This window comes from Manacus candei, unplaced genomic scaffold (assembly GCF_025592945.1).
Source record: "Manacus candei isolate 608988 ecotype Guabito, Panama unplaced genomic scaffold, ASM2559294v1 h1tg000223l, whole genome shotgun sequence".
Taxonomy (NCBI): domain Eukaryota; kingdom Metazoa; phylum Chordata; class Aves; order Passeriformes; family Pipridae; genus Manacus; species Manacus candei.
Genome location: NW_026138271.1, coordinates 393,866 through 418,072, shown reverse-complemented (window position 1 = coordinate 418,072; position 24,207 = coordinate 393,866). Strand labels below are relative to the sequence as shown.

General features: G+C 66.0%; 1 protein-coding gene across 1 annotated transcript in view; it reads right to left on the bottom strand.

The window, feature by feature from the left end:
* The window catches only part of EPPK1 (epiplakin 1), a 35,972-nt gene extending 17,634 nt beyond the window's left edge, over positions 1 to 18,338 (bottom strand). Inside the window, exons 1-5 of the mRNA XM_051774720.1 lie at positions 18,275 to 18,338; positions 17,439 to 17,611; positions 15,315 to 15,820; positions 12,736 to 13,120; positions 364 to 12,639 (exon numbers count right to left, since the gene is read on the bottom strand). Of these exons, the coding sequence (XP_051630680.1) occupies positions 364 to 12,639; positions 12,736 to 13,120; positions 15,315 to 15,820; positions 17,439 to 17,611; positions 18,275 to 18,338 (13,404 nt within the window). The remainder of the gene's footprint in view (positions 1 to 363; positions 12,640 to 12,735; positions 13,121 to 15,314; positions 15,821 to 17,438; positions 17,612 to 18,274) is intronic.
* Positions 18,339 to 24,207: the final 5,869 nt, after the last annotated feature.

Genomic DNA, 24,207 nt, shown 5'->3' with positions numbered 1-24,207 from the left:
TCCTCTGTTCCTGAAAGACGACCCAAAGACAGAGCTCAAAGCTTTGTCAAAGGCCCCAGCACTGCTCAGGGGAGGCACTTCAAAGCTGCACCTGAGGTGGGCGGGGGCAGGAGAGTAGAGAGATCAGAGAAGGAAATTCCCTCGGTGGGATCAGAAACGTTCAAAAAAAAAAAAACCATTTGAAAAAAGAAAGAAAAACGCAGGCAGCAAAAGAATTATTCACAATAGCAACATTCTTCCCCCAGGCAGTAACAAACAAAAATATCAAAAGGTGTTTTGCAAGTGTTATCTAAGAACTTTAAGGAAATAAAGCCCCGTGTCGGGGTCGGGGACGCAGCGGCGCAGCAGCTGCACGTAGGTCAGGTTCTCGTGGGTGTTGGGGTCGAAGAAGCCCTTGGTGTCGTCGCTGGGGTCAGACAGGACCTGGTTCATCTCCTGGTCGAAGTAGCCCCGTTTGTAGGCCACCTCCACGGGCAGGCGGTGGCTGTGCACGGGGTCGATGATGCCGCCGGTGGCGATCTGGGCCTCGAGCAGGCGGATGCCGTGGTCCCTGACGATGAGATCCTGCTTCATGGCCTGGAAGAGGGAGATCTTTTGCCCTGTGTAGGGGTCGGAGTAGCCCGTCACGGCCCGCTCGGCCGACAGCAGCTTCTCCTGCAGTTCGCTGCCCACCAGCCCGGCCGACACGGCCTCGTCCACCGACAGCTTCTGGTTGCTCACGGGGTCCACCATGAAGCCCGTGGCCGCCTGCGCCTCCAGCAGCACCAGGGCCGTGCCCTGCCTCAGGATGCCCTTCCACATGGCCTGGTAGATGCTCATCTTCTCCATCCTGCCGGGCTCGGCCTTGGAGGGCACCAGCACGCCGGCGATGACGCCCGTGCCGTCCAGGTAGCGCTTGACGGAGGCCATTTGGGTCACCTCCTGCACCGTCCTGGAGCCCTGCACCAGCTGGGCCAGCGTGTCCCTGTCGATGATGCCTGAGTCCAGCAGGTCCGAGGCCGTCACCTGCCTGCGCAGGCCCGTGAACTTCACGCTGCTGCTGCGCTGCGCCGCCTCCTCCACCAGCCGGCTGAGCAGCGTGGCCAGCTCGGCCAGCGCCAGGCTCCCGGCCCGCACCCGCCCCAGCAGCTCCTGCTGCTTGGCCTGGGACACGTACTGGGAGAAGAGGAGCTCCCACAGGGACACCTCCCTGCCCTGGAAGTCGCCTGCTGAGACCTCGACAGTGTGGGACTTGAGGGATTGCTCCAGCTCCTTCTCCTTCTCCTTCTCCTTCTCCTTCTCCTTCTCCTTCTCCTTCTCCTTCTCCTGTTCCAGGTCCCTCCCAGATCCCGTGGCCTCACCGTTCTGGCCTGGCTTTGGTGGTTCATCCCTCTGTGTGCTCTGAGGGGCCAGGTCAGCCCCAAGGCCCTGGGCCTCGGCCCTGGTGACGATGGTGGTGAGGATGTCGATCATCTCCGCCGTGGTGACCGTGCCCGCCTTGTACCTGCGCAGGAGGTCCTGGCGCCGGTGGTCGGGGACGTAGCGGGAGAAGAGGAGCTCCCAGAGGGTGACGCTCTGGCCCTGGAAGAGCCCCAGGCTGAGGGTGGTGCGGGCAGCCTGCAGGGCTTTGCGGGCGTCCTCGGTGAGCTGGTGGAGCACGGAGCCCTTGTCCATCAGCTGCAGCATGAGCAGCCCCGTGTCGGGGTCGGGGACGCAGCGGCGCAGCAGCTGCACGTAGGTCAGGTTCTCGTGGGTGTTGGGGTCGAAGAAACCCTTGGTGTCGTCGCTGGGGTCGGACAGGATCTGGTTCATCTCCTGGTCGAAGTAGCCCCGTTTGTAGGCCACCTCCACGGGCAGGCGGTGGCTGTGCACGGGGTCGATGATGCCGCCGGTGGCGATCTGGGCCTCGAGCAGGCGGATGCCGTGGTCCCTGACGATGAGATCCTTCTGCATGGCCTGGAAGAGGGAGATCTTGTCGCCCGTGTAGGGGTCGGAGTAGCCCGTCACGGCCCGCTCGGCCGACAGCAGCTTCTCCTGCAGTTCGCTGCCCACCAGCCCGGCCGACACGGCCTCGTCCACCGACAGCTTCTGGTTGCTCACGGGGTCCACCATGAAGCCCGTGGCCGCCTGCGCCTCCAGCAGCACCAGGGCCGTGCCCTGCCTCAGGATGCCCTTCCACATGGCCTGGTAGATGCTCATCTTCTCCATCCTGCCGGGCTCGGCCTTGGAGGGCACCAGCACGCCGGCGATGACGCCCGTGCCGTCCAGGTAGCGCTTGACGGAGGCCATTTGGGTCACCTCCTGCACCGTCCTGGAGCCCTGCACCAGCTGGGCCAGCGTGTCCCTGTCGATGATGCCTGAGTCCAGCAGGTCCGAGGCCGTCACCTGCCTGCGCAGGCCCGTGAACTTCACGCTGCTGCTGCGCTGCGCCGCCTCCTCCACCAGCCGGCTGAGCAGCGTGGCCAGCTCGGCCAGCGCCAGGCTCCCGGCCCGCACCCGCCCCAGCAGCTCCTGCTGCTTGGCCTGGGACACGTACTGGGAGAAGAGGAGCTCCCACAGGGACACCTCCCTGCCCTGGAAGTCGCCTGCTGAGACCTCGACAGTGTGGGACTTGAGGGATTGCTCCAGCTCCTTCTCCTTCTCCTTCTCCTTCTCCTTCTCCTTCTCCTTCTCCTTCTCCTTCTCCTGTTCCAGGTCCCTCCCAGATCCCGTGGCCTCACCGTTCTGGCCTGGCTTTGGTGGTTCATCCCTCTGTGTGCTCTGAGGGGCCAGGTCAGCCCCAAGGCCCTGGGCCTCGGCCCTGGTGACGATGGTGGTGAGGATGTCGATCATCTCCGCCGTGGTGACCGTGCCCGCCTTGTACCTGCGCAGGAGGTCCTGGCGCCGGTGGTCGGGGACGTAGCGGGAGAAGAGGAGCTCCCAGAGGGTGACGCTCTGGCCCTGGAAGAGCCCCAGGCTGAGGGTGGTGCGGGCAGCCTGCAGGGCTTTGCGGGCGTCCTCGGTGAGCTGGTGGAGCACGGAGCCCTTGTCCATCAGCTGCAGCATGAGCAGCCCCGTGTCGGGGTCGGGGACGCAGCGGCGCAGCAGCTGCACGTAGGTCAGGTTCTCGTGGGTGTTGGGGTCGAAGAAACCCTTGGTGTCGTCGCTGGGGTCGGACAGGATCTGGTTCATCTCCTGGTCGAAGTAGCCCCGTTTGTAGGCCACCTCCACGGGCAGGCGGTGGCTGTGCACGGGGTCGATGATGCCGCCGGTGGCGATCTGGGCCTCGAGCAGGCGGATGCCGTGGTCCCTGACGATGAGATCCTTCTGCATGGCCTGGAAGAGGGAGATCTTGTCGCCCGTGTAGGGGTCGGAGTAGCCCGTCACGGCCCGCTCGGCCGACAGCAGCTTCTCCTGCAGTTCGCTGCCCACCAGCCCGGCCGACACGGCCTCGTCCACCGACAGCTTCTGGTTGCTCACGGGGTCCACCATGAAGCCCGTGGCCGCCTGCGCCTCCAGCAGCACCAGGGCCGTGCCCTGCCTCAGGATGCCCTTCCACATGGCCTGGTAGATGCTCATCTTCTCCATCCTGCCGGGCTCGGCCTTGGAGGGCACCAGCACGCCGGCGATGACGCCCGTGCCGTCCAGGTAGCGCTTGACGGAGGCCATTTGGGTCACCTCCTGCACCGTCCTGGAGCCCTGCACCAGCTGGGCCAGCGTGTCCCTGTCGATGATGCCCGAGTCCAGCAGGTCCGAGGCCGTCACCTGCCTGCGCAGGCCCGTGAACTTCACGCTGCTGCTGCGCTGCGCCGCCTCCTCCACCAGCCGGCTGAGCAGTGTGGCCAGCTCGGCCAGCGCCAGGCTCCCGGCCCGCACCCGCCCCAGCAGCTCCTGCTGCTTGGCCTGGGACACGTACTGGGAGAAGAGGAGCTCCCACAGGGACACCTCCCTGCCCTGGAAGTCGCCTGCTGAGACCTCGACAGTGTGGGACTTGAGGGATTGCTCCAGCTCCTTCTCCTTCTCCTTCTCCTTCTCCTTCTCCTTCTCCTTCTCCTTCTCCTGTTCCAGGTCCTTCCCAGATCCCGTGGCCTCGCCGTTCTGGCCTGGCTTTGGTGGTTCATCCCTCTGTGTGCTCTGAGGGGCCAGGTCAGCCCCAAGGCCCTGGGCCTCGGCCCTGGTGACGATGGTGGTGAGGATGTCGATCATCTCCGCCGTGGTGACCGTGCCCGCCTTGTACCTGCGCAGGAGGTCCTGGCGCCGGTGGTCGGGGACGTAGCGGGAGAAGAGGAGCTCCCAGAGGGTGACGCTCTGGCCCTGGAAGAGCCCCACGCCGAGGGTGGTGCGGGCGGCCTGCAGGGCTTTGCGGGCGTCCTCGGTGAGCTGGTGGAGCACGGAGCCCTTGTCCATCAGCTGCAGCATGAGCAGCCCCGTGTCGGGGTCGGGGACGCAGCGGCGCAGCAGCTGCACGTAGGTCAGGTTCTCGTGGGTGTTGGGGTCGAAGAAGCCCTTGGTGTCGTCGCAGGGGTCGGACAGGACCTGGTTCATCTCCTGGTCGAAGTAGCCCCGTTTGTAGGCCACCTCCACGGGCAGGCGGTGGCTGTGCACGGGGTCGATGATGCCGCCGGTGGCGATCTGGGCCTCGAGCAGGCGGATGCCGTGGTCCCTGACGATGAGATCCTGCTTCATGGCCTGGAAGAGGGAGATCTTTTGCCCTGTGTAGGGGTCGGAGTAGCCCGTCACGGCCCGCTCGGCCGACAGCAGCTTCTCCTGCAGTTCGCTGCCCACCAGCCCGGCCGACACGGCCTCGTCCACCGACAGCTTCTGGTTGCTCACGGGGTCCACCATGAAGCCCGTGGCCGCCTGCGCCTCCAGCAGCACCAGGGCCGTGCCCTGCCTCAGGATGCCCTTCCACATGGCCTGGTAGATGCTCATCTTCTCCATCTTGGTGGGATCGGCCTTGGAGGGCACCAGCACGCCGGCGATGACGCCCGTGCCGTCCAGGTAGCGCTTGACGGAGGCCATTTGGGTCACCTCCTGCACCGTCCTGGAGCCCTGCACCAGCTGGGCCAGCGTGTCCCTGTCGATGATGCCTGAGTCCAGCAGGTCCGAGGCCGTCACCTGCCTGCGCAGGCCCGTGAACTTCACGCTGCTGCTGCGCTGCGCCGCCTCCTCCACCAGCCGGCTGAGCAGCGTGGCCAGCTCGGCCAGCGCCAGGCTCCCGGCCCGCACCCGCCCCAGCAGCTCCTGCTGCTGGGCCTGGGACACGTACTGGGAGAAGAGGAGCTCCCACAGGGACACCTCCCTGCCCTGGAAGTCGCCTGCTGAGACCTCGACAGTGTGGGACTTGAGGGATCGCTCCAGCTCCTTCTCCTTCTCCTTCTCCTTCTCCTTCTCCTTCTCCTTCTCCTTCTCCTTCTCCTTCTCCTTCTCCTTCTCCTTCTCCTTCTCCTTCTCCTTCTCCTTCTCCTGTTCCAGGTCCCTCCCAGATCCCGTGGCCTCACCGTTCTGGCCTGGCTTTGGTGGTTCATCCCTCTGTGTGCTCTGAGGGGCCAGGTCAGCCCCAAGGCCCTGGGCCTCGGCCCTGGTGACGATGGTGGTGAGGATGTCGATCATCTCCGCCGTGGTGACCGTGCCCGCCTTGTACCTGCGCAGGAGGTCCTGGCGCCGGTGGTCGGGGACGTAGCGGGAGAAGAGGAGCTCCCAGAGGGTGACACTCTGGCCCTGGAAGAGCCCCACGCCGAGGGTGGTGCGGGCGGCCTGCAGGGCTCTGCGGGCGTCCTCGGTGAGCTGGTGGAGCACGGAGCCCTTGTCCATCAGCTGCAGCAGGAGCAGCCCCGTGTCGGGGTCGGGGACGCAGCGGCGCAGCAGCTGCACGTAGGTCAGGTTCTCGTGGGTGTTGGGGTCGAAGAAGCCCTTGGTGTCGTCGCTGGGGTCGGACAGGATCTGGTTCATCTCCTGGTCGAAGTAGCCCCGTTTGTAGGCCACCTCCACGGGCAGGCGGTGGCTGTGCACGGGGTCGATGATGCCGCCGGTGGCGATCTGGGCCTCGAGCAGGCGGATGCCGTGGTCCCTGACGATGAGATCCTGCTTCATGGCCTGGAAGAGGGACATCTTTTGCCCTGTGTAGGGGTGGGTGTATCCTGTCACGGCTCTCTCTGCACTGAGGAGTTTCTTTTGCAGTTCGCTGCCCACCAGCCCGGCCGACACGGCCTCGTCCACCGACAGCTTCTGGTTGTTGACCGGGTCAATGACGAACCCCGTGGCCGCCTGCGCCTCCAGCAGCACCAGGGCCGTGCCCTGCCTCAGGATGCCCTTCCACATGGCCTGGTAGATGCTCATCTTCTCCATCCTGCCGGGGTCGGCCTTGGAGGGCACCAGCACGCCGGCGATGCTTCCGGTTCCCTCGAGGTATCTCCTCACACTGTCCATCTGTGCTATTTCCTGAGCCGTCTCTTTTCCTTCGTGGAGTTTTTCTATGGTTTCCTCTGTAATTATCTGGGCACTGAGCAGTTCTGACGCTGTTATTTGTTGTCGGATTCCCTGGAACCAGACATCACTTCTGTCCTCCTCTTTTTCCCTGATGATCTTCAGTATTATCTCAATGATTCCCTGCAGTATGTGTTGAGATTCTGCTTTGTACTTTTTCAGCAGCTCTTTCCTTTTCTCCTCCGTGATGTACTCGGAGCAGAGGAGCTCCCACAGAGATAACACCTGTCCCTTGTATTTCCCCACGGGCACTTGGACCATTGTGCACAGCAGGGCGTTCTTCGTTTGCTCGTCGACGTAGAAATAGTCGTCCTGCTTTTCCAGGACCTGCAGCAGGAACAGGCCGCTCTCCCTGTCCTTGGCACACCTCTGCAGGAGCTGACTGTAGCTGATCTTCTCGCGAGTGTTGGGGTCTATGAAGCCTTTGCTGCCGTGGTCCGGGTCCGAGAGCAGGAGGAACGTGTCCTCGTCCAGGTGCCCGCGCCGATAGGCCACGTCCAGGGGCAGGCGGTGGCCGTGCGCGGGGTCGACGATGCCGCCGGTGGCGAGCTGGGCCTCGAGCAGGCGGATGCCGTGGTCCCTGACCGTTCTCTTCTGCCTCACGGCCTGGAAGAGGGATATTTTATCTCCCGTTTGAGGATCCGTGTATCCCGTCACGGCTTTCTCTGCCAGCAGCAGCGGCTCGCGCAGTTCGCTGCCCACCAGCCCAGACGCCACGGCCTCATCCACCGAGAGCCTCTGCTTGCTCAGGGGGTCGATGAGGAAGCCGGTGGCCGCCTGTGCCTCCAGCAGCCCCAGCGCACACTGCTCTGTGAGGAGGCCCCTCTTCAGCGCCTGGTAGATGCTCATCTTCTCCTTCCTGGGTGGGAGAAGAACCCCGGCGATGCTCCCGGTGCCGTCCAGGTACCTTTGGACGCTGTCCCTCTTTGTGAGGGCGGCCAGTGTGAGACTCCCATCGTGCAGCTGGTCCAGGGTTTTCCTGTCGATTATCTCGGAGCTGAACAGTTCTGACACCGACACCTCCCCCCCCCGCAGTCCTCTGACCTTGAGGGCTTCTGCTCTTTGCTCCGTGTCCTCGATGATTTTTAGGATGAGGGATATCAGGTTTTCCAGGGTCAGGGTTTTGCTTTTGTACTGCATCACCAGCTCTTTCCTCTTCTGCTCCGAGATGTAGTGAGAGCAGAGCACTTCCCAGACGGAAACCGTTTGGCCCCTGAACTTCCCAACCTTCACCTGGAGGGGCTTCGAGCGCAAAGCCTGTTTTGTGGACTCGTCGATGTAGAAGTACTTCCCTCCTTCCTTTACAACCTGCAGCATGTACAGCCCGGTCTCGGGGTCTTGGACGCACCTCTCCAGCAGCTGCATGTAGGTCAGGTTCTCGTGGGTGTTGGGGTCGAAGAAGCCCTTGGTGTCGTCGCTGGGGTCGGACAGGATCTGGTTCATCTCCTGGTCGAAGTAGCCCCGTTTGTAGGCCACCTCCACGGGCAGGCGGTGGCTGTGCACGGGGTCGATGATGCCGCCGGTGGCGATCTGGGCCTCGAGCAGGCGGATGCCGTGGCTCTTCACAATCAGCCCCTGGTTCATGGCTTCGAACAGGGACATCGGGGCTTTGGTGTAGGGGTCGATGTAGCCCGTCACGGCCCTCTCTGCGCAGAGCAGCTTTTCAAAGATCTCCCCTCCGATCAGACCCTCCTTTAGCGCTTCCTCCACGGAAAACTTCTGGTTTTTCTCGGGGTCGATGATGTAGCCGGTGGCTGCCTGAGCCTCCAGCAGCACCAGGGCAGTCCCTGGCCTCAGGATGCCCTTCCACATGGCCTGGTAGATGCTCATCTTCTCGTTGCTTGGCTGTATGAGGACCCCTGCTATGAAATTGCTGCCCTCCAGGTACCTGCGGACAGACTCCATCTCAGTGACTTCTTTGACTGTTTTCTTCCCCTGGTTGAGCTCATCGAGGGTCTTTTTGTCTATGAGTTGGGACTGGAAGAGGTCACTGGCAGATACTCTTTTCCGCAGGCCCTGGAACGCAAACTTCTTGCCCTGTGCCTCCGTCTCTTGGATGATCGTGGTGATAATCGTTGTGATCTCCTGCAGCACTTCGGCCTTCTCATCTTTGTACTTCTGCACCAGCTCCCTTCTCTTGCTGTCTGAGAAGTATTCGGAGTTGAGGAGGTCCCAGACAGACACCGTCTGTCCCTTGAACCGCCCCACGTTGACGCAGACGGTCACAGATTTCAGCACTTCCATGGTCTGCTCATCCACACAGAACATGGAGTTCTCCGACAGCGGGAGGAGCCACAGCCCCGACTCAGGATCGCGGACGCACCGCTCCTTCAGCTGCTGGTAGGTCACGTTCTCCTTGGTGTTGGGATCAAAGAAGACCTTGGTGCTGTCGTTCAGCTGAGACAGGGTTTGGTTCATGCCCTCGTCGTAGAAGCCGTACCTGCACGCGGCCTGGAGCGGCAGGTGGAGGTGGTGGACGGGATCGACCACCCCTCCCGTGGCCAGCTGGGCCTCCAGCAAGGGAACCGCCTCTGCCAGGGGGATCAGCTCCTTCCTGAGCGCCTGGCACAGGGAGATGGAGCTCCCCGTGTAGGGATCCGGGTACCCCGTCACGGCCCGCTCGGCGAGGAGGAGTTTCTCGGTGAGCTCCTCGCCCACGACAGCCGCTCTCACGGCGTCCCTCACGCTGAGCCTCCGGTTCGTTGCGGGGTCAGTCAGGTATCCCGTGGCTGCCTGAGCCTCGAGCAGCCTCAGAGCAGCCCCAGGGAGGAGGAGGTTGTTTTTCATGGCATCATAGAAGCTCATCTTCTGTTTGGACGCCTCTATGAAGACGCCGGCGATGCTGCCCGTGCCCTGCAGGTACCTCTTCACGCTCTCCATGGCAGCCACTTCCTCGGGGGTTCTTATGCCCTGAGCCAGTTCCTCAAACGTCTTCTCAGAAATGATGCCAGTGTCCAGCAGCCAGACCACGGGGACGCTGCCCCGCAGGCCCTCCAGGGAGATCTGGGTCCGGGCCTTCATCTCCATGTCCCCCACGAGCCGGAGCACGAGAGCCACCAGCTGCTGCAGCGGCAGCTCCTTGGAGCGGAACCTCTCCACGAAGTCGCTCCTCTGCTCCTCAGTGAAATACCCCGAGTGGATGAGCTCCCAGAGGGAAACCCCTTTCTCCTTCACCGTGGTCTCCTTGAAAATCCGTTGGATTTGCTCGTCAGTGTAGGCAGGAGCAGCCGCCTGGGGCAGAGGCAGCAGGTGGAAGCCGGAGACGTCGTCCTTCTGGCAGTGCTGGATTAGCTCAGCGTAGGTCACGGACTCTTTGCTGTCCGGGAGGCAGAAGGCTCTGTGCTCGTCGCTGGGCTCGGAAAGGGCCTTGCTCGTGTCCTCATCCAGGCACCCTCGCTGCTGGGCCGACTCCAGGGGGATGTGGTGGCCACACGCTGGGTCAATGATGCCTCCCGTGGCCATCTGCACCTCCATGAGCTGCATGGCCTGTTTGTCCGTGATCAGGCCCTTCTTCATGGCCTGGAAGAGGGGGATCTTCTTGCCCGTGAAAGGGTCTTTGTAGCCCGTCACGGCCCCCTCCGCGTGCTGCAGCTTCTCGTGGACGTCCGGGCCGATGACTCCCTCCCTGACAGCCTCGTCCACACGGAGCTTCTGGTTGTTCACGGGGTCGATGATGAAGCCCGTGGCAGCCTGGGCCTCCAGCAGGGGCAGGGCTACCCCTGGCACCACAATGTTCTGCTTCATGGCCTCGTAAATGCTCATCCTCTGGTTCGACGGCTGGAGCACGATCCCCCCGATGCTGCCCGAGCCGTAGAGGTACTTCCTGACAGAGTCCATGTGCAGGACCTGCTCCGGCGTGACGGATCCCTCCAGCACCTTCTCGAACAGGGCCCTGTCGATGACGCCCGTTTCCATCAGGTGGTAAGCACTGACGCTGCCCCGCAAGGCCGGGAACTTGATGGGGGCCCACTTCTTCATTTCCTCCTCCAGCAGGAGCCGGATCTGCTCCAGGCTGAGCTTCCGCAGCTGGAAGTGGTTGAAAATCTCCCGGCGCCTCCCCTCGCTGAAGTACTCGGAGTTCAGCAGGTCCCACACAGAGACCCTCTCCCCCCGCAGGCGCCCGAACCTGACGGGCAGCCAGGAGCCCCTGAACAGCTGCCTGGTGGCCTCATCGATGAACTGGCGCTTCCTGCTGTTCAGAGGGAGGAGGCAGAGCCCGGTGGAGGGCTCGGTGATGCACTTCTCCTTCAGCTGCAGGTAGGTCAGGTTCTCGTGGGTGTTGGGGTCGAAGAAGCCCTTGGTGTCGTCGCTGGGGTCGGAGAGGATTAAATTCATCTTCTTGTCGAAGTAGCCCCGTTTGTAGGCCACCTCCACGGGGATGCGGTGGCTGTGCACGGGGTCGATGATGCCGCCCGTGGCGATCTGGGCCTCGAGCAGGCGGATGCCGTGGTCCCTGACGATCAGCTCCTTCTGCATGGCCTGGAAGAGGGAGATCTTGCTCCCTGAGTAGGGGTCTCTGTAGCCAGTGACCGATTTCTCCGCAGCCAGCAGCTTGTCGTAAACGTCCGGGCCGATGACGTTCGCCCGCAAGGCCTCGTCCACGGAATACCTTTTGTTGGCAGTGGGGTCGATGACAAACCCCGTGGCAGCCTGTGCCTCCAGGAGGATCAGAGACGTCCCTGGCCTTAGCAGTCCTTTCCTCTTTGCCTGGTAGATGCTGATCTTCTCCTGGGAGTCGGGGAGCAGCAGCCCGGCGATGCTCCCCGTGCCCTGCAGGTACTTCCTGACCGTGTCCATGCCCACGACTTCTTTGGCCGACGTTTCGCCCTCTTTGAGCTTCTTGAACAGGTCTTTGTTGATAATTTCTGAGCTCAGGAGCTGGTCGGCCGTCACCTGGTCCCTCAGGCCCTCGAAGGTGACGTTGGCAGTGGCAGCCGTTTCCTCGAGGGCAGCCCTGACGGCCTCACCCAGCCCTTGGGTGGAGAGAGCTCCCGACAGGAACTGCTGGGCCAGAGCAGCCCTTCGCTCGCCCGGGATGTGGTCAGAGAAGAGGAGTTTCCAGAGGGACACCGACTTGCCCTTGAACTTCCCTACAGAAATGGGCACCCGCGTGTTTTCCAGAGCCATTTGGGCCCTGTGGTCGAAGAAGAGGGGGGTTCCCTGGGTTCCTTCACCGCCGTCCCCACCGAGCGGCAGCAGCAGGAGCCCCGTGCCGGGGTCGGTGACGCAGCGCTGGAGCAGCTCAGAATAGCTCAGCTTTTCCTTGGAGCTGGGGTCAAAGAACCCTTTCACGTGGTCGGGAGGGCTGGAGAGGAGCTGTCTGGTGGGCTCATCCAGGTACCCCCACTCGCAGGCTGTCTCCGTGGGGACACGGAGGTGCCTGCCTGGAGCAATCACACCCCCCGTGGCCATCTGAGCCTCCAGAAGGCAGAGGCCGTGGTCCCTGGGGACAAACCCCTTCCTGACGGCTTGGAACAGGGAGAGCATCTCCCCAGTGGAGGGGTCTCTGTATCCAGTGATGGTTTTCTCAGCTGAAGACAGTTTCTCATGAAGCTCCGGGCCGATAAAACCGACCCTGACAGCCTCATCCACTGAGTAGGTTTTGTTCTTCAGGGGGTCTGTCAGGCTGCCGGTGGAGGCCTGGACTTGCAGGAGCATCAGGGCAGCACCGGGCACAAGGAGATGCTCTCTCAGTGCCTGGTAAAGGCTCCTCTGCTCCCCAGAAGGCAGGACAACCCCGGCCACACTCCTCGTCCCACGCAGGAACTGCTGGACGACGTCGTTCTCTGCCAGCTCCTGAGCAGAGACCGTTCCCTCCTCGAGGCCTCGGAACACGTCGTGGCTGATGATGCCGGAGTCCCGCAGGTCCCTGCTGCTCACCCTCCCTCCCAGCCCCGGGAACGTGATTTGCAGGGGCAGGAGGAGGAAGCCCGAGGCCGGATCCACGACACACCTCTTCCTAAGCTCCGAGTAGGTGACCTTCTCTGCGGTGCTGGGATCGAGGAACCCTCTGCTGTCCTCGTGGCTGGGGTCAGAGAGGTGCCGGCTCATCTCTTCGTCCAGGTATCCCCTCTCACAGGCCACATCCACGGGCAGGCGAGCGCCGGTGGCCGGGTCGATGACGCCGCCGGTTGCCACCTGTGCCTGGAGCAGCCGCGTGCCCTGCTCCCTCCCCACCAGCTCCTTCTGCATCGCCTGGTACAAGGGGATTTTCTCCTCCGTGTAGGGGTCCAGGAAGCCAGTGGCCGCTCTCTCTGCTGCCAGCAGCCTCTCCTTCAGCTCCAGCCCCACCAGCCCCAGGCGCACGGCGTCTGCCACCGGGACGCGCCGGCGCGTCACCGGGTCGGCGACGGAGCCCGTGGCTGCCTGGGCCTCCAGGAGGCTGAGGGCCGGATCCAGGCCCAGGAGGTGCTCTCTGGTGGCCTCGTAAAAGCTCATTATCTTCTTTGAAGCCTCTACATACACGCCAGCGATGCTGCCGGCTGCCTCCGAGGGCTCCCCGGGAGCATCCAGCCCCGCCGCGGCCCCGCCGGCTGCTCTCGGCTGTTTGTGTGGCATCCCCTCCTGGCACAGGCGGCTTTTCCCTGGCATGTCTTCCCCAGGAGAGCTGGGGACAGCGTGGCCATTCACTGCTGGCTTGCTCTCCATCCTCCCGCTGCAGGCCTTCCACAGGACTCTGGAGAGAGGGGGGAGAGTGGGAAACAGTCAGTGAGAAATCAACTTTCTTTGTGCTTTGCATGTCAAATACAGGGAAATCAGAAGGATAAACACACCCCCCCCCAGGCAGGAGGAAGCGACAGCCAAAGGCTGAGCACGTCTGAACCTGACGTGCCGTCCCAAGGGGTCTGGCCAAGCTCAAAGGGTTGGTGGAGGAGAAGCTCCACGTGCCCCAACTGTGTGCACTGGCACCCAGAAACCCCCTTTTCCTGGGCTGATCCCACAGTGTGGGCAGCAGGGGAGGGGGGGATTCTGCCCCTCTGCCCCACTGAGATGAGACCCCACCCGCAGAGCTGCCTCCAGCCCTGGGGCCCCAACATGAGAAGGGTGTGGAGCTGCTGGAGAGAGGCCAGAGGAGGCCCCGGAGCTGCTCCCAGGGCTGGAGCCCCTCTGCTCCGGAGTCAGGCTGGGAGAGCTGGGGGGTTCACCTGGAGAGGAGAAGGCTCCAGGGAGACCTGAGAGCCCCTTCCAGGGCCTGAAGGGGCTCCAGGAGAGCTGGAGAGGGACTGGGGACAAGAGATAGAGGGACAGGACAAGGGGGAATGGCTTCCCCCTGCCCGAGGGCAGGGATAGATGGGATATTGGGAAGGAATTCTTCCCTGTGAGGGTGGGGAGGCCCTGGTACAGGAGAAGCTGTGGCTGCCCCATCTCTGGAAGTGTCCAAGGCCAGGTTGGATGGGACTTGGAGCAACCTGGTCCAGTGGAAGGTGTCCCTGCCCATGACAGGATGGGACAGGATGGGCTTTAAGGTCCCTTCCCACCCAAACCATTCCATGATTGTGATTCCAGGAGTCCTGACATGCAGGTCCATGTGCTCCCACCGTGGCTGCCCCACGAACCCCCCTCTCCTTCTGCTGTCCCTCCTTCCCACACTCCCCAGGCCATGCAGGGAGGGCAGAGGCTCCACCTCAGTGAGCAGCAGACACCAGGCAAAGAGTCTCCGGGGCTGCCTCAGGGTGAGGCAACATCTAATCCAAACCTGCCCCCCCGTTTGCAAAGCTCTGGGACACGCTGGGATCTGCCCCGGTGCAGTGAGGGTGCTGCAGGGAGCGGAGGCCGTGGGGCTGGGCTGTGGTGCTGGGCTGTGGTGCTGGGCTGTGGTGCTGAGCTGTGGTGCTGGGCTGTGGTGCTGGGCTGTGGTGCTGAGCTGTGGTGCTGGGCTGTGGTGCTGGGCTGTGGTGCTGGGTCATGGTGCTGGGCTGTGGTGCTGGGCTTGGTGCTGGGCTGTGGTGCTGGGCTTGGTGCTGGGCTGTGTTCCTGGGCTGTGGTGCTGGGCTGTGGTGCTGGGCTGTGTTCCTGGGCTGTGTTCCGGAGCTGTGGTGCTGAGCTGTGGTGCTGGTCTGTGTTCCTGGGCTGTGGTGCTGGGCTGTGTTCCTGGGCTGTGTTCCTGGGCTGTGGTGCTGGGTTATGGTGCTGAGCTGTGTTCCTGGGCTGTGGTGCTGAGCTGTGGTGCTGAGCTGTGGTGCTGGGCCGTGGTGCTGGGCTGTGGTGCTGGGTTGTGGTGCTGGGCTGTGTTCCTGGGCTGTGTTCCTGAGCTGTGGTGCTGAGCTGTGTTCCTGGGCTGTGTTCCTGGGCTGTGTTCCTGAGCTGTGGTGCTGAGCCGTGTTCCTGGGCTGTGCACACCGGCAGGTCTGAGGGCACTCGTGGCCCATCCTGGGCGTGCCGAGCCCCGGGATCTGCGGTCAGCCTCAGCCTCGGGCTGTGGCTGCGGCACCCGGTGCGGGAGGAGCCTCCCTGCCCGCAGCCTCCCGCGGAACGGCGCCCGTGCCAGCGCCCCTTGGTCCCGGGCGGGAGGCTGCGGGGTCGGGGCGTGTTTGAGGAGCGAGGGGAAAGGTCCCGCCGTGCTGGGGCAGCACCGATGGTTCATTCCCTCCTGATGGTTCATTCCCTCCTGATGGTTCATTCCCTCCTGAGTGCTGTCCCCTAGGGCAGAACCACAGCGCCAGTGCCCGGCTGGAGCGGCCCTACAGGGGCAGGGGAGGCCACGGGCCGAGCACGGAGAGCTGCGGGGGATGGAGGAGACCCGCTTGCCCGAGCTCCTGCAGCCGAGTCCACCGGCACTTCTGGGCCCGGCTGCGAGGACACGGCCAGGGCAGGGCTGTCCCGGGGCATTCACCGCCCGGAGCCCCAGGGGGAGCCGGTGTCACACTGACCCTCCCGCAGAGGTCACGCTGAGTGGGGACGGTGCGGACCGGCTGTATCTCTCTGTCCGGAGCTCACAGACCCACGTCCTCCCCGGCTCCACCCCTGTAAACACCAGGGAGCGAAGGGCAATGACGGCGCCGGCGGGTGCTGTGCCCGGGTCCCTGCTCACCCCAGGACCAGCCTCTCCAGCGGGGCTCGGTGCGCCCGGCTCCGTCCCCGCGTGTCTCTCCAGCTCATCCCCTGCCCTCCGGCCACGCCAGCACCTTTTCCTCTGTCCCAGCCGCGCTCTGGGCTCGCTGCCCGGCTCGGGGAAAGGTCCCAACAGGAGCCGGCTCCCTCCGCCCGGTGATGTCAGCGCGGCTCGGATCTGCCCAGGCAATGCCGTTTGTGTTTGCAGGATCAGGATCGCGCCCGGCTCCGGCGCCAGGAGGTGGGGAAGGCGGCCGGGAGGCCCCGGGGCTGCGCCCGCCTCCGGGAAGGACGGGGACAGAGGGGAGGACTCGGGGGTCTCTCCCTGATGGGGAAGGGGCGGATCCTGTGGGGCGGGCGAGGGGCCCAGCTGCTGGCCGAGAGCCGGAGGAGCCGCTCTGTCCTGCGCTCTGGGGTGGGGGCGAGGGAGTTCCCCCCCCGCAGGGCCGCCCCCTCTGTCCCTCCTCTGTCTGCACACACCCACACGCGCCAGTGACGGCCAGCCCCGTGCCACACACCCCCAAAACACACGTCGGGCTGGCAGCACCTCGGCACCGGCTCTGCCCGCCCTGGTCCTGGGGCCGGAACGCTGGTCCTGGCCCCACAACCCTTTCCGGACAGAGAGATGCCGGGTTGGATGGCACAGGCTGTGCTGCGCTCGGGAGGAGCTGGGCTCAGCCCTGCCATGCCGTGGGCACAGCGGTGGGCAGCAGTGGAGAGGCTCCGGGGTCTGGAGAGCCCCAGGCGGGTCCCCACATGTCCCAGAGCCAAGTCACATCAACACCAGCACCGCTGTGGCTCCGGTATGGAGAGCCCCAGGCAGGTGCCCACATGTCCCAGAGCTGAGATGGCCACGGACACCAGCACCGGTGAGGCTCCGGGGTCTGGAGAGCCCCAGGCGGGTCCCCACATGTCCCAGAGCCAAGTCACATCGGCACCAGCACCGGTGAGGCTCCGGGGTCTGGAGAGCCCCAGGCGGGTCCCCACATGTCCCAGAGCTGAGACAGCCACGGACACCAGCACCGGTGTGGCTCCGGTATGGAGAGCCCCAGGCGGGTCCCCACATGTCCCAGAGCCAAGTCACATCGGCACCAGCACCGGTGTGGCTCCGGTATGGAGAGCCCCAGGCAGGTCCCCACATGTCCCAGAGCCAAGCTGGCGACTGGCACTGCAGTGCAGACGGAATTTGGGCACTGCCGCCCATACCTGTGGCAGCTCGAGAACCCAGCTGCCGTCGGGGCTGGGGGCCCGAGGATCGAGGTGTTGCCCCCCCCCCTGTCCGGGCAGGGAGAGGCGGTGGGTGCGCGGCGGGGGAAGGACTCTGCTCCCTTTCGTCAGAAGGCGTCAGCCCCACGGAAACTTTGAGTAACCGACTCTGCCTGCGACGGCACGGAGATTCCTGGCAGAGGTGTTGGCACCTGCCGCCCTCCCCGGGGCCACGGTCTCTCCCCGACGCGGGCACCTCTCCCTGGCACCCGCAACCGCTGCTCCGCGGCTTTCGCTCCCGGCAGCGCCGGGGAACGCGCTGGCACCGCTGTGAGCCGCGTCCCTCCCCGTCCCTGTGCACCCACCGCCACCCGCGTCCCTCCCCGTCCCTGTGCACCCACCGCCACCCGCGTCCCTCCCCGTCCCTGTGCACCCACCGCCACCCGCGTCCCTCCCCGTCCCTGTGCACCCACCGCCACCCGCGTCCCTCCCCGTCCCTGTGCACCCACCGCCAGCCCTCCCCGTCCCTGTGCACCCACCGCCAGCCCTCCCCGTCCCTGTGCACCCACCGCCACCCGCGTCCCTCCCCGTCCCTGTGCACCCACCGCCACCCGCGTCCCTCCCCGTCCCTGTGCACCCACCGCCAGCCCTCCCCGTCCCTGTGCACCCACCCGCGTCCCTCCCCGTCCCTGTGCACCCACCGCCACCCGCGTCCCTCCCCGTCCCTGTGCACCCACCGCCACCCGCGTCCCTCCCCAGGGCCCCCGGCAGTCCCGCGTCCCCACCCGCACCTCCGCACCCGGCTGGGCAGGGAGAGGCTGCCGGGGGCCCTGGGCAGGGACCGGGAAAAGGGACGGGTTTGACTGGCAGAGGGGACTCGGTGTCAGGGAGAGGGTGGCGGAGGAGGTGTCTGAGGGGCATGGACAGCAGAGCGCTGGGAGGGGCTGGGACTGGGGATGGGAGCTGGCGGGGCCGGGGGAGTCTGTGGGGTGGTCTCCGGGGGGACAGGGAGAGGCCGGGGGTGTTTCAGGGGAGGGAGAGCGGCAGAGAAGTTTTCTGGGGCAGTGACAAAGGGTGATGGAGACAGGGAGTGTAGCTGGGGCACTCTGGGGGGCCCTGCTGTGAGCGGGCTGGGGGTAGCCCAGCACCCCTTCCCGGGCAGCGCTGCCCGCCCGGCTGCCCCGGCTCAGGGGCCACAGTTTTGGGGTCCCCCAATGGCCAGGGACAGACAGGCTCCTGCCCGGTGCCAGGAGAGGGGCTGCAGTGGGATGGGGTCACATCCCGCCCACAGGGACAACTCCATGCACCGTGCACCCACCTCACCGGGGACTGTGGAACGGCGCTGCCAGTCCCCGCCTGCCCCGAACCACCACCCGCCCCTTCCTCGGCACCCGCCAAACCCTCTGTGCCATGGGAACCCCGAGGCATCCCGGGCTTTTCCCGGGAGCCAACACCTCCTGTCCCGCTCCTGGGAAGTGCCGAGGTCAGGAACCAGCACCCTCCCGCTGTGCCCCAGGAGGGGTGGCAGTGCCCAGGGTGCCACAGCACCGAGCGGCTGCTGCCCCACGCCCACGGTCCCGCCCCGGCTCCCGGCTCGGCCCCGCCAGACCGGCGGGCGGGCGGGAGCGGTGCCGCATTCCGCACATACCGGGCACCGGGCGAGGGCCCCCGTCCCCTGCTGCCCCCGGCACGGCCCGCAGCTCCCAGCCAGGCCCCTCTGCACCCCACCGCTCCCACCTGCGCGCGGTGATGGCAGAACGGGCTCACCTGGCAGGTGCCCGCGGTCCCGCTGCTCCGCCGCTGCTTCCTGCCCGGGACCAGAGCACGCTTAAAACCTTGCCCTTCCCCGCCCCTGGGGATGACACACCGGCCCAGCCCTGCCAGAAACTCGCGGGCCAGCCCTCCCCACGGCTCCCTCGGGGTGCTGGAGTCCCCCCTCGCAGGGGTTCACCCATCCCGAAACGGCTGCAATGTGGGAGGTGACCCTGTCCTGTGGGCTCTGCCCTCTGCAGAGGAGTCGAGAGCAAGGGACAGAGACCTCCCTCCCCGGGGCCAGCGCTGCCCTCGTCCCCAGCAGCCCCTCATCCTTCTCCCCACCACACCCCAAACCCTCCCCTCCACCAGCAGTGCCCCTGCACCTTGTCCTGGCGGCCGGACCCTGGGCTGCAGCTGCAGGGCTGACAGACCCCACTGCGGGCCCGACCCCACCACCACGGGGGCTGGGGTGGAGAGGGGGACCCTTCCCTGCTCCCCCCAGCCTTGTCCACACCCCTGGATGTGTACGTGCGGCCTGAATCACCCAAAACATGCCCAAACCATCTCGTTGCCACCTGAGTCACCCAAACACCCCTGCCCTGCCCCTGTCACCAGCCCCACGCCCTCTCCCCAGACCCTGCTCGCAGGCCCACACCCCGCTCCTGCTCCCCCCGAGCACCCCCTCCCCTCTCCCTGCTGCCACTGGGGCTCGGTGGGGCCCAAAAGAGCACCAGGCACCTGGGGGGGGGGGTTTGGGCCCACCAGGGCAGGGGGGTCACTCCGCAGCCCCCTCCAGTGCCACCCTGCAGGGTGAGGTGCTGCGGGAGGGATGCGGCACTTGGGCAAGATGTTTGTGGTGCGTGGGAGTGTGTTGTCTGGAGAGGTGCCGGTATCCAGGCACGGGCCTGGCCGGGCGAGCCCGTGGCGTGGCACCAAGCCCTGGTACCCACGGTGGGTGCAGCCAGCCCCAGCAGTGGGGGCTCCCCCCGTGTGCAGGAGCATTCCCATGGGAATGGCACTGCCAGACACCCGGACAGGAACCCCCTTCTGCCCCTGTTGCTCCAGCAGTGCTGAGCCAGCGCTCCAGGGGGGCAGAGGGACCCTCGGGAGGGTCACCCAGAGCTGTGGGGCCAAGACAGGGGCTGGCCTGCACCATGTCCCAGACTCACGGGGCGATGGCCAAACAGGGGCAGCACCAGTGAGAGGGGCAGGGGCTGCGTCTGCCGCTGTGCCCATCCCAGCCCCTGCAGCCCAGAAACCAGCGCAGGTTTCCGACGGCTTCCCAGGAATTGGGAGAGGTGTCGCTCCCAGGGGCTGCCAAGGAGCCCTAATCCGTCAGCAAACAGGGATAAGTGTTTGTCATCACCGCAGAGGGCTCGGCGCCGGCACAATGGAGCGGTGCTGGCACTGTGGAGCTTCCCACTGCCGAGGCTCCAAGGTGCCAACCCCCTCACCCTCTGATGGGGTGGGGGCCAGTAAAGCCTCCCTGCAGCCTCCCCGGGCCCCTGTGACCCGCTCTGGGAGACAGGACAGCCCCGGGGCCGCAGCAGGACCGGGCACGGGCAAGGCCAGTGGGGCATCACCACCCCACCGGGCTGCAGGGACAGGCAAGGACGGGACCTCGGGTCCCTGTCTGGGCAGCACAGCTGAGCACACAGCAACCAGTGCACTGTCCTGGGCCATACTGGGCAGTGCTGGGCCATACTGAGCTGTGCTGGGCTGTGCTGGGCCATGGTGGGCATTCCTGCACCTTGCTGGGCAATACTGGGCTATAATGAGCCATGCTGGGCCGTGCTGGGCTGTGCTGAGCCCTCCTGCCAGCACGGAGTGGCTGCTGCTGCCCGGGGCGGCGGGAAGGGGCCCTGGTGGTAAATGAGCCGTGAGGAGCAGCTGCGATTCCAGCGGATCCATCACCGAACCACGCGCGGCTTCTTCAAAGCTCCTCGGCTGCCAAGGACCGGCCTGGGCACCTCTCCCCTGCCCTGGGCACCTCTCCCCTGCCCGTGGGCAGCCTGGGCACCTCTCCCCTGCCCTGGGCACCTCTCCTCTGCCCGTGGGCAGCCTGGGCACCTCTCCCCTACCCTGGGCACCTCTCCCCTGCCCGTGGGTGACCTGGGCACCTCTCCCCTGCCCTGGGCACCTCTCCCCTGCCCGTGGGCAGCCTGGGCACCTCTCCCCTGCCCTGGGCACCTCTCCCCTGCCCGTGGGCGGCCGCAGCTCCCGGAGGCTCCGTGACACCCCTGCAGTGCCGCTGCAGAGCCACAGCCCCGCGGGGGTGTTGGTCCCGGGGAAGGGGGAGCCCGGAGGGTCTGGGCTGTGGTCACTCGGTGTCGGATGAGCCGTCCACAGAGGGGAAGCCCCCGTTGGTGAGTTGGTGCCCGCCCGAGCCGGGTGTCACGGGTGCACTGCCAGAGCCGCCGTGCCCAGCCCGATGCCCGGGGGCTGCGGGGAAGGTGCTGGGTCTGAGTGACGGGGCTTGGGCCGAGCTGGCAGAGCCTGTGACGGGTCCTGGCAGTGACCACTCCAACCCCCGCAAACTGTGCTGCCACTGGCAGGGCTCCCACCCACAGGGACATCCCATCCAGGCCCCCAGTGCTCACCCACACTGCACAGCATCACCGGGCAGCCCGGGCCCCCTGCACCGTGTCCGTCTGTCCCAGTCTGGGCCCACGGACAGCCCGAGGGCCAGCAGCACAGGGCACAGCCCCCTGGCTCTGGAGGACCTGGCAGGGGGGCTCAGCACACCTCTGGGGTGGCAGTGGCAGCATGAGGAGGGTGAGCCGGCTTGGGCACAGGACGCCACACTCCCCACCCCTGCGGGCGGACGCTGGGGAAGGGGCGAGGCACGGCGGGAGCGCGGCACGAAGCCGGGGCCGGGGCCAGCGCTGAGCTCAGCGCCGGGAGGGGCCTGCCAGGGCTCTGCTGCCCAGGGTCGGTGCCCACACGCACAGCCTCGAACAGGTGAGAGGGGTGCTCACGCACAGGCACACACACATCTGCCGTGCCAGTGGTTCTGCACTCACACGCGTGTGCCTGGGCACGTGCTGGCCCTGGCCAGAGATCAGAGCCGGGGTGTTGATGCCAACCTGCCCGGGACCGAGGCCTCCAGCCCTGCCAGCCTCCATCGCTACCGAGGCCTCCAGCCCTGCCAGACTCCATCACTACCGAGGCCTCCAGCCCTGCCAGACTCCATCGCCGCTGTGCCATCATCTCCTGCCCCACCGGTGTCCCCGCCCTGTGCCCAGATGGTGGCTTTGCATGGGGCAGGGTGGGTGCCCAGGGGGTGGCTCTCACTCCTTCCCCACCCACACCGTACCCAGGCAGGGGTTCAGAGGGCTCCGGGCTGTGGATCTCTCCCTTTCCCGTTCCACACCATACCTGGGTACTGGGCAAGGGCTTTGCCCAGGACATGGGTGCAAACTGCAGGTGGGAGCCAGAGCAGCCCAGGGCAGAGCTGTGCCGGGGCCAGGAAAGCTGGGAGCAGAGTGGTGGGAGCTGGGCTGTGTACTGGAGTACCTGTCCTGGCACCGTCTTTCTTTGCACCCCAGAGAGGGGACAGGAGGTGTCTGGGGGGGACACACCTGAGCAGTCTCCCCTTTGCCAGCCCAGCCCCAGGGCACAGTGCTCACCCCATGGCACGGCCGGACCCCATTGCCTGGGATGAAGAACGTGGCTCCAGCCACAGCCAGCGTGGCTGTGTGGGGTGTGTGGGGTGGGACGTGTGGCAGGGCAGGCCCCGCTCCCAGGGTTCCCACAGCCAGGGCGAGCACAGGGGTGGTTGGGCAACAGGGTGGCACCCCCCTCCCACTCCCTGTGTGGGGGCCACCCAGCTCACAGGGCACACAGTGGGACATTGCTCTGGCCTGTGAGCAGGGCCACGGGACCCAGCTCAGGGGCTCGGGGCTCAGCACCCAGCCACGACAGTCCCACCCAGGCCCAAGCCACCGGCCTGGCTCCCCACTGCTGCCACCCCCCTCACCCGCTGCCCCGGCGACACGATCCCCCAAACCCGGCACGTGCTGTGGGCCACAGAGGCTCCCCCAGGGCATCCCTGCTCCTCTCTCCCTGTGGATGGTGCAGCCCCCCCCGGGACCCCTCGTGCCCATCCTCGTGCTCCAGGTGGGCGTCTCTGTCCGCTGTGTCATCCCCAGCCCTGGGGGGCTGCACACGCAGGGTCTGTGTCTGCATAAACACCTCGCAAACAGTTTGGTGGGGGCCCAGCCCACCCGCCCCTGCTGCCTTTGCCTTTGCTTCCCAAGCCGGCACCGTCGCCCGGGGCTCAGGATGTGGCTGACACAGGCTGCGGTGCTGGTGCTGCCGGTGGTGCCGGGCGTGTTGCCCCAGCTGGGAGTGGTGGAAGAGATTTCCACAGGCTCAGGAATGTGCAACTGCGACTCGTACCGGCGTTCCAGCCCTTCCAGCCCGTGCCGGCAGCGCCGCGGGACCATCCCGGGACGTGTTGGCGGATGCGCCGTGGAGAGCCGCGGGCTCGGCCCCGTGCCAGGGGGGCTGTGGCAGCGCCGGGTGAGGGGCCCCGACCCGGGGTGTTCATGGGGCTCCCCCGAGCGTGACCGGGGACGTGCCCCAGCACAAACTCACTGGCACAATTCCAGCCTCGGCCCCTTTGGCTCTGCGCTCGTTCAGAAAAGAAGTGAGTGAGGAGAGGGTTTTAGGGTGAAACGGTGGAGAAATGGGACTGGAAGACACGAGAGCAGGGTCAGGCAACCAAGGGGACCGGGATAGGGAGGGGGCAGCCAGGCAGACCCCCAGCACTGGTGGGGAATCAGAGGGAACGGCCACAGCCCCCGTTTGTGGGATCTGGGACTCCCCAAGCTGGGGAGGTGCCAGGCAAGGGCTGTGGTGCTGCAGTACCTGGGGACAGTCCCTGTGCTTGAGGTGTCCCCAGCTCTCAGAGCAGGGACACAGCCAGGGCCTCCAGACACCCCATCCCATCCCCACAGGCAGCTGGGCCCATCCCAACTGTCCCCCAGCCATCCCAGCTGGGACGGGGCGGGTGGGTGACGGATGCACTGGGACCACGATGCCCGGGGACCACACGGGCACCCCTGGAGCTCTCAGGGCAGGGGGGTGGGCGAAGGGCAGCCAGCACTGTGGGGGAGGCACCACCACAGGCACCCAGGGATGAGGACCCAGCACCTCCCGGCAGTGCCCGGCGTGGGCACAGCAGGTATGCCAGCAATGCCTTCCTGGGAAAGGAGGCAACGCGGCGCGGTGCCCGCTGGCACCCACTGCAGCGCCCGGGGCTCGCCAGCCGCGGCTGCGGCGCCGGGCGGCTCTGCCGGCAGCACCAGCTGGGGCACACCCGGGCCTGCCCGGCCACCCCCCCGTGCCACCAGCACCAGCCGGGGCACACCCGGCCCTGCCCGGCCACCCCCTGTGCCACCAGCACCAGCCGGGGCACACCCGGCCCTGCCCGGCCACCCCCTGTGCCACCGCGACGGTGGGTGCTGGATTTGGTGATGGGACACCCCCCTGGCCATGGCAGCCCCAGCCCCGACTGCAGGGTCAGCAGACAGACGGACAGACTGCAGCCCCTGCACTGACAGCGGGGTGAGTGGACAGATGGACAGACAGACTGCAGTCCCTGCACTGACAGTGGGGTGACAGACACAGGGACAGACAGACTGCAGTCCCTGCACTGACAGTGGGGTGAGTGGACAGACAGACAGACTGCAGCCCCTGCACTGACAGTGGGGTGAGTGGACAGATGGACAGACAGACTGCCGCCCC